At 35.5% G+C, this 9,449-nt stretch overlaps 1 protein-coding gene across 1 annotated transcript; it reads right to left on the reverse strand.

Annotated features, from left to right (window-relative positions):
• Nucleotides 1-1,897: 1,897 nt before the first annotated feature.
• On the reverse strand, nucleotides 1,898-8,415 carry LOC113778426 (transcription repressor KAN1). Its single transcript, XM_027323834.1, has 6 exons — nucleotides 6,968-8,415; nucleotides 6,731-6,807; nucleotides 6,031-6,076; nucleotides 5,584-5,758; nucleotides 2,335-2,434; nucleotides 1,898-2,230 (listed from the first exon to the last, which is right to left on the reverse strand). The coding sequence occupies exons 1-6, from the start codon at nucleotides 7,908-7,910 to the stop codon at nucleotides 2,129-2,131; spliced, it is 1,443 nt and encodes a 480-aa protein (XP_027179635.1). The 5' UTR covers nucleotides 7,911-8,415; the 3' UTR covers nucleotides 1,898-2,128.
• Nucleotides 8,416-9,449: the final 1,034 nt, after the last annotated feature.

A 9,449-nucleotide genomic window follows, 5' to 3' on the forward strand; every position in this document is an offset into this window, starting at 1 on the left:
AGTGCTGTCGGTCTGAGACGGACGTGAAAGGAGTTCTTTTCATCAGAGCTTTCATTGTGGAGTTTAAAGGACGAAAACTGTTGGGTTTTGTTTCTGATTGGGGTGATTAAGGCCCATGGAGGCTGTACTTTGTCGAGTCCAGTCTCCGACTCTCATCAGTATGGTTACTGGACGAAGCAAGAAGAGGATGCGAAACAATCCAAAATCCATAGTCATTGTTGATTGGGCCAGCCCACGAAGTACCTATTAGATCCCAGAAATAATAAGTGCTTAGTAAAAGAAAACGAGCTCTGCTCTAACGTTGGACCAAACTCCGCAATGGTCTCTTGAGCTATTGGGTTTCCTTTGTTTGCCCCTTCTCCACTGACCTTTAGCCACTCATCTGGGAACGGTTTTTGACCATGCATAAGTAGCTTGGCTTTGAGTCTTTGACAGGAATTTGAAATTGAAGTATTAAATTCGATTTTTTTTTTCCATAGGCTAAACCTAATTTTTTTGAAACTGAGGTTTAGGGTTTTGATTTTTTTTTTTCATAGGCTAAACCTCATTCATTCTAAGCTTCCCTCCACTACCCATCCCCATCCCCACACCGTTTTCTAATAATTGAATTTGATTCTAATTTTTCTCATAATTAATTGTATGAAATTTTGATTATATAACGAACAGCTCTTGGGAAATTAAAAAAACTAGTTACGTTTGGATGTGTAACAAGATTTTTTTTTTCAAAAATTTAAAATAATTTATAAGTAACTAGTTCTATAAGCAAGATCACAATCTGCTACATGTTTACTTACATGTAAAATAAAAAGATTAGAAGAGAAAGTAAGCTTAGAACCAAGTTAAATTTGTTTCAAGAAGCATCATCAAGTTCCAAGAAAGCAAATAAAACGAATATATTGAACAAAAAAAAAAATTGAAACCCAAAATTGCAAGTCGTTACCTTGGACTTTTTACTTGAAAAATTCATGTTTACATTATTGTATTCACAAGGTGTCATTTTCTTTAGGTATAGTTGCTTACATCTTTTATTACGGCAAATACCTAACAATGCATAGGCATAATAATTTGGTTTAATCAGGACTTGGGCAGGATCTTAGATAGATAGTTTGCCTGAAAATGACTCTTGGCTGTTCTTAGTGATGCACTTATTTTGTTTTCTATAGAGTAACATTACTGAACAAGATAATTGTCACAAATCTTCCATCTCTCTTATTCAAAGGAAAAGTTTACCATATACAATCACTACTCCCTGTTGATAGGCAATAATTTCTCATATTGATTACATTAGATATTCATTCATAACTCTTACTGAAGGAAATATCTCTCTTTCGTTCCCTTTTACCACACAAACAAACACTCATTTTCTTGTGGTTCACGTAATTAAGAATTTATAGTTTTTGGTTTGCATAAGCTGATGCAATTAATCCTTAATGAATGAAAATCAATTAGGACCAGCTGAAAATTTCAGAAGAAATGAATTTTCAATCTTGGTCAACTAATTCATTTTTTTGCATTTCTTGAGTGGAATTTAGACCTTGGTTGCACTCAACAAATTCAGCATTTTTTTTTTTTTTTTGGAGAATTGGCGAGTTTTAGATAACAAAATAAGAATTTACACTCTAACCGTCAACTTTCCCCCCTTATCTTCCTCTACAATTCAGCACTTTTGCTCGTGTGAAATATGACACTCATTTTTTTTTGAATCTTTGACGTTCAATGCATTATAAGTAGGGAAATGCTTATACTTCAGGATAATCAGTATCGTCTGAACATTGAAAAAAAAAAAAAAAAAAAAAGAGCCATGACTGGCTTAATAATCAACTGGGGTGAAGGAGAAAGGAAAAAAAGGAACTAGTCATAATTAAGACAGGAAAAAGGGAAAAAAATGATGGCCACGTCAATTTTGAAAAAGATAGCATGCATGCAGAAGTAGGAAGGGCCAATTTACACATTACCCAAAAGCACAAAAAAGAAAAAAGAAAAAAGAAAAAAGAAAAAAGGAGAAGGGCTAATTTAATTCTTTCTCTCAGGAGTATGTCTTTATATATTACGCCTTCATTTGATTCACAAAAAGAAAATCCAGCAAAAAAGATAGCAGAATCATCATGGGGATATCCTAATTATACGATCATGCGAGCTCTTTTTCAACCCAATCTGGTCTGCCTAAAGTGAACTCCAAGCTCGGATTTTTACGTTCAAGATAGCTATTCGGCCGAGAAGAATCACATTCCTGCATCATTTTCCATAATACTATCAAGATTCTGCATGAGTTTTGAGACGTTTATTTTGTAACCGATCATTCTTTATGAATTAAATTTAGGAAGAGTCACATACCTCTATATGGTGCCCTGATCTTTGTTCCAATGGCATGGATGAGGAATGTCTGACCCCATTTAGATCACCAGTGGTACTTTGCATCCACCCCTCTCTGCTGCTGAAATTTCAAAAGAATATGTATCGAGTCAAATTGCAGAACAAGTAGGCATGTATACTCGGGATAAGGGCTGCCGAACCCTTATTTGTGTTTGAATTTGGTAGCTTAGACGTACATGCTAAATTACAACAAAAAAAATAGAATGCTTAGACAAGTGAATTAGCCACTTAAATTCTATCGTATTCAGAAAAGTACTAACAAATGTAGAATGATACTTAAATTTCTATGTCAGTTGGCAGGAAAACCTATAATCTTGTTGTCATTGACCGACAAGAAACTGGAAGTGCTTAAAGTTTGAGTTACTATAGTTCAACCTTTCACCCCGCTCTTCTAAGCCGAAAAGGAAATTAACAATGGAAAAGCTTTAAAAAGATAGGTTTTGATGTTTGAGATCATCATAAATTTTCCAGCTCTTTAGAATAGAAGCTCAAGCAATCGACCCCAGCTAGGCAGCTTTATTGGACCTACTGTTTAGGAATTCAATCGAGAGGCTAGCAACTGAGAATTCCCATGATCCTAATACAAGATTACATAACTAAGATATACATATATACTTGTTTGATGAATTTTTTTTTTCTATGCAACAATTTCTATACTTTGGTGATCCTGAACCACCTGAAAAAGCTATATAGAACCTAGTCAACATTCAAATGTGAGTTTGCATGAAAAGACACCAATAGTTACTGCTTTATTTTGGAGTTCACACATATGAAGATGTTAAAGTCATTCAAAGGTAATAATGTGTTCTACAAGTACATAAAATCGATAAGGATCTATATCTTGGCACAATAGTTTAGGCCATTTTGAGGCCTTTTATTTCATAAGTAGAAGAGACAGTGCTCTGGGCAGTTTGGACTATAAAGCAAATAAAGGATCGTACAGTTTGGACTGTCTGCCAATAAATAATTCAGCCATTTCATGAGTGAAAGACTTGCAAATTTTAAGACTTCATATTCGTTCAATGAGTTAAAAATAAATGCAGGAACTATTTGTCTTGAGGAAAACATAATGCAGGAACCACGCAGGCATGCAGGACTTTTCATGTTACATGGATGGACAAATTAGATTAGAATCCAATAACAAACTACAAGAAGTGGTATTCATTTTTCCTTTTTGATAAGCAAGAGGTTTTATTCGGATTTAAGTGAAGTCTATTAAGAGAGAAATGACCTGTGGAGAAAGAAATTTTGCTATTATATTCCTTCGAATTTCATTTTTTTTTTTTTTTTTTGAAAATATACAATTAGTTGGCTCTTGATGAAACATCGAAATCAAGGGAGTCCTCCATAGGCCATATCAAAGCAGCAATCACAAAATCAGTACAGCAGAAGTCATTTTCTTCGTCTTATTCTTGACTCTTACTTAGGGCTCCAATAGTTGTAAACTTCATAACTATTTATATATTCAGATGGAAACTCTATTCGAAATTTTTTTAATCTATTTCATTTTTTGTGAGCATGATACAAGAAACCATCCACAAACAAGACAAAGAGAATAATAAAAAGAATAGCTATACCCAGGCTAAACCATCCATCCACAGGTCTGAAATGAAGGCCATAAACGTGCCTTTTATTTATCTTTGGGTTTTAAAGCAACCCTAGTCTTTGGCAGACGTGAATTTACATGAACTGCTTTATTGTATTGTACTTGTGCTTGGAAGAAACCTTATTGAGACCTGAAGTTAATTTGAGGCACTTGTGTTCTAACTTCTAAGCTCCCAAAAGAAGGTGGATCCAAACTCTTCGTACAGTCAAGACCACATGTTTAATCAACCAACTAATTGTCTCATCTTTTTGAACATTCTTTAGCATTAACTTTTATCAACCTCTACCAAAAATAAGCTAAGTCTACAAAGTTTTACGGAAAGAAAAAGTGAACTCCTTGACAATAAGGGACAGAAATTGGTGAACCTAAGAAGGTATTCACATTATGAATTCAAGTAAAAACAAAGAAGAAGGGCACTTGACAAATGCATACAGCAGCGAGATTGAGAGATCATCAGTTCTTCAATTCCAACAAAAATTCCACGAAAAGCTTGGTTTAAGTAAGATATCAATGACAATTTTATAGTAACAACAATCATACTAATAGTCGTCATACTAATCATAATGGCAATAAGACAACATGATATAAAAAGTAAAAGTCCATGCACATCACAAACAACTTCTGGTGGTTTTCTACCCAAAAAATAAAAAAGTGTCTTTAAAAAGTAATTGTTGAAGGCATATTGAACATCGAAATTTCCAAATCAATTAGCACGTAATGTGGAGGGTCATATGATGAAATAAACCATCTGAGTGCAAGCAAACGAGTACAATGAACTGACTAATCATGATAACACCAAAAAAAAAAAAAAAAAAAAAGTTTTGGCAGAAGAGAAAATGGAGTCAAAGTAAGGCCAAGGACTTCATCAGTAGCAGCTCTCTCAGTAGAAGCTGCTATATACATGGCAATGCCTGTTATGTAGTACAAAGATTCAGAAGAAATGCACCAGACACCCTCCAAGATTAGTTAAATAATACTTTGAGAAAAGGAGAGCACTTAAGTCAAGACACTGGTCCTTTCTTGTTCCTATATGCAATGTCCTCGTGAAGAGAATTAAAGAAAAGGGTTTAAAAAATTAAAATAGTCATAACAGTGTGAACAAATAATTCCAAGGAGAAAAAGAAGAGATAGGGAAGCAGTAGTTGCTTTCCTTATCTTGTTTAACACCTTTGATTATCTTTCTACCTTTTCCAAATGCCTCTATGAAAAAGCTACATATGTAATCTCAGGTGAAAATCTCTCAAACACCGAGATCATAAAGAACGGAAACACAGACAGACTTAACCCCATCAGTATATAATTAAAAAATAAAAGAAGGGAAAGAAAAAACAAAACAGAACAAAAAAGCAAAAGCTGCCACAGGAATCCTTTTATTCTTCAAAAATGGCGGACGTGGGTTTGCATTTCTAAGTTTCAGGTACCATGCAAAAGAAAAAGGAAACAAATGCCATCAGTTCATATATACTGCCATTCATTATTTTAAAGCTCTACTTTGGCATTTAACAGAGATTTTCTCATAAAAAAGTATAAACATTTCCATATAATCCCAAAACTTCACCAAATCATCAAAATAATTTAATTTATTGGTGATGCTATATAAATACCTTGAGGAGTTACTCCATAAAGTAGTTGTAGTAGAAGGATATTCGGATTCTTGTTGTAATATTGATCCATCAGATGGTCCTCTTTGATCAATGAAACGGCGTAAACTGGAACGATCACCACCGGCGCCACTGCCGATTGTAGAGAGATCTTCATCACCTGATCCGTCTGACTGACCTGCAAGAAAATGTTGAAAACGTCAATGAATATTAATGCTTTATACAGTGCATGCAGATAACGAAAACAAGGACAAAAATTTGCATACATGGGCGGATTTTAAATATTGGATGGACATAGATACATGCATCTTTGAAATCAATATTGTCTAGCCTTAATGTACAACTTGTACAGCAGATGGCGTAAATCTATCCAGTACCATAAATAATCAGAAGAATAAATGCTGCTATGATAAAAAAAAGAGAAATGCTAAGCCAAGCAATACGAATTACCTGAGGAAGCTGCAGGTTTGTCAGTGGTTTTAACAGTTCGATACATCTGCATTGGAAAACAGTGATGGATTAAGACAAATTTAAGACCAAGTATAAAAACAATTAAACTTTTCTTTTTTACAATCTCTCTTCTTTTTTGTTTTTTTCTTGAATGCTCTAACTACGCTCATTCAACAGGTGCTACTTTTTTTTTTTGTTTTGGGTGGGTGGGTGGGGGGGGGGGGTTGGTTTCCGGTTGTTCTGGGAATTCTTTCTGGTCATGTCTTGGTTTCATCATTAATCACGAGGTTGATGTTTGATAAGGTAGTAATGAGCTGTGTATAATTGAAAAATGATGACTTACTTTTGTCTGTTATCATTCTATTCTATGCAGAACTACTATAATACTTCTCTCTCTTTCTTTCGTGGTTGTTTTGTGGTTGTGTCTGGTCCTCAGAAAGAAGGTCAGAACTCAGAAGACTAAAACTTCTCTCTCCTTTTCCTGCTTTAATTCATTCATTTAGTCATTCATTACTGCATTCATCGGCTATTGTGCCGGAGGGACAGACGGAGACCAAAACAGACATCATAAACCCCAGAGAGAGAAACATCCACGAGAGAGAAAGAGAGACACAAAGAAAAAGAGTGATTTTGAAGTGAGCCTGAGATTTTTTTTTTTATCCTTTTTGTTTATCTAAAAATAATTTTCATTTTGTTGTACCTGCAAATGGCTCTTGACATGAGCTAGAGTAAGATCTTTCACATCCATTAGCTCGAGAACTGACTTTGGAGTAGCCCCTGAATATTATCAGAATCAATCAAAGATCAAATTTTTATGCATCCTTAAAAATAATCAAGACTTCTGGGCTGAAAAAATTGATAGGAGAAAGCTAAACTATTTTAAGAAGAAAGGAAAGAGTTGATAATGTAAAAGTTTGGAAATTGGACGAAAATATACTTTCATGGCCACCAAGAAGCTCAACAGCATGAACAAACCGGGCATGAAGTGTACTTGTCCATCTCATTCTTGGTGCTCTCATGCTCCTTTTTGCCGGAAGTTTGGGTAGAAATCTTGATCTCATCATCCCATGGGAAGCATCTGAAGCCCCTAATCCATACTGATTATGATGATGGTGCAGCTGATAGGATGATGAGAGCCCGAGCCCATTAAACCTTGAAGAAGCCCCACTAGGTTGATGTAGTCGATGATAAGCCGAGGAAGCTGCTGCATTAGGTCCCCCGGCAGCGTTCAAGATCGATAAATGATCCAAACCACCATTGAAATAAGGTGAAGACGACTGATTAACCACAGAAGCTGATGATGATTGTGACAGTGAGGATGACCAAGAGGGATAATTGGCCATTGAATAGAAGCCCATCTTTGGATCCTTAACCTCTCTTGTATGATGGTCTAAAGGCAAGAAAGGAAATGAACGGTTGTGGTTATAAACCGGGATACCCTTTATTGGCCTTAATCCATCTGAAACATCTAGCAATGAAACCCCATGATTGATGTGATTCATCTGCTGCTGGCTATTTGGTTGCTGATAAATACTTATGTTTGGTGCCGTTTGGTTGTAAGGGTTTTGAGGTTGGTCTTCATGGTGAAGATGATGAGTTCCTCCACCTGCAAAGCTTCTATGCCGGTGGTGGTGGTTTTGGTGGCTCTCATCAGTGAGTGAATTTGCTGCTGGATGCGCCAAGGAAAGCTCGGTGTATGCTTGAACCGTGGTGTTGGATTTTTGTACTTGTACTTCTCTTCTGGTACTATCGAGATCGAAACAGCTGCTGAGGGGATTTATTTCATCGATACTGTTGCAAATTTGTGAAGAGGAACTACAAGGAGGACTAATGTGGAGAGAAAGATCAGGTCCTGGTTTTGAAGATTGTTCAAAAGGCATACTTGTTTTTTTTTTTTTTCTTGGTTCTAATTTCTCCTGGCTATAGTACCTCTTACTCCTCTGCCAAGAAATGGTTGCTTTTCTTTTCTTTATTGGAGAATCCAAAACCCAAAATTTATACGAGGAAACAAGAGTAGTAGAGCATTAGTGCTATAGCACACACAAGAAAAAGTTCATAAAGACATAAAAGAAAGAAAAGAAAGTTAAACAAGAACCACTTGTTAACTTTGCTTCTTGGGGGATTTATACCAGGCAGGCAGCAAATTCCCTTGGAGATTGTAAAGCCATAAAAGAAGATCTTGCTCTATTTGCTTTCAAAGCTACAAGAAGAAAAGAGAAGAGAACTACAACTACTACAAAAAAGTGGAAGCTAGCGACTCTTTCTGAGTTTTAACAAGTTTTTTGTATCCTCTTTGGGAGAGATAGAGAGAGAGATGGGGAGTTTATCTTTGGGCGTGTCTTGTCTGAAGTCTTAACTAAGCTGTGGTTTGAGGGAATGGAATGAAGGAAAGACACAAGAGAAAGAAGGAATTCCAGAAAGGCATGAATGTAAAGGGAGAGAAAGAAGGGGGGCTGGGGGGTATTGGACCTATTGGTGGTTCCTTCCCTCGAGAGTATATCTCGGAAAATGACACTAGAAGAACAAGGAGGTCTCCTCTCTATCTCTATTCTCTAGTCAAACCAAGCAGAAAAGCAAGGCATAGCAAACAAGAAAACAAAAAACACAATCACAAACAGAACAAGAAAACAAAATACTGCTAATATAAAAAATTAGAAAATTAGTTTTTAAAAAAATAAAAAAAGTTACATTGTCACTTTTTGTTGATTTCCCAAGCTACTATTCCTTTCCTTCCCCGTAGTCGACGGGTTAAATTTTTGTGAAAGGGAAAGAGGCTGATTCCTTTTCCCCCACCGTCTTCGCTTCCTTCTCTCTCATTTCTCACACACGGACACATGTTGCATTTTACTATTGTTCGTTTCAGTGGGTAAAGTACATTAAGAACTCTACTTTTGTGCTATAAAAGGCAGGTCAGAGTTGCAGCCTAAATACATACTATATATTATGTTAGTAATATATATATAAACGATCGACTAGTCCTGAGAACTCGATCATGAGATCTTCGATCTCTATTTTTTTTTTTTTTTATCAATTTTATCTTTTTGACTCATTAGATCATGCAACTTTTTTTTTTTTTTCCAATTTTTTGTACATTAGTTCTAGTTCAGATATATATATATATGTAATTATATTTTAATCTCATGGTGTATATATATATATATATATGTGGAGATAAAGTACATTTGTAGTATATAGGATAGACCGTCGTCCCATTGACTTCAGTGATGAGAGCCCACATAACAAAAAGATTGTATTTGTATTGATAGGATTAACATGTGCATAAATCCATAGAAAAACCCACAAATACACCTTCTAATTCCCTTTCATACTCCCAAATATTCCCTCCTAATCTTTCAACAACTTTGTCTGGCATCATGGGGGTTTTTATTAAGTCTTCCTCACATGACCGTGCATTTAAA

The sequence above is a fragment of the Coffea eugenioides genome, chromosome 7 (genome assembly GCF_003713205.1).
Source record: "Coffea eugenioides isolate CCC68of chromosome 7, Ceug_1.0, whole genome shotgun sequence".
NCBI classification, from domain to species: domain Eukaryota; kingdom Viridiplantae; phylum Streptophyta; class Magnoliopsida; order Gentianales; family Rubiaceae; genus Coffea; species Coffea eugenioides.

Coding starts and splice junctions, on each gene's coding strand:
- LOC113778426 (XM_027323834.1), bottom strand. CDS start 7,910: ATGCCTTTTGAACAATCTTCAAAACCAGGACCTGATCTTTCTCTCCAC. Junction 6,077..6,730: donor ATGTCAAGAGCCATTTGCAG/GTACAACAAAAT, acceptor TTTCCAATGCAG/ATGTATCGAACTGTTAAAAC. Junction 5,759..6,030: donor CAAACCTGCAGCTTCCTCAG/GTAATTCGTATT, acceptor ATTTTCTTGCAG/GTCAGTCAGACGGATCAGGT.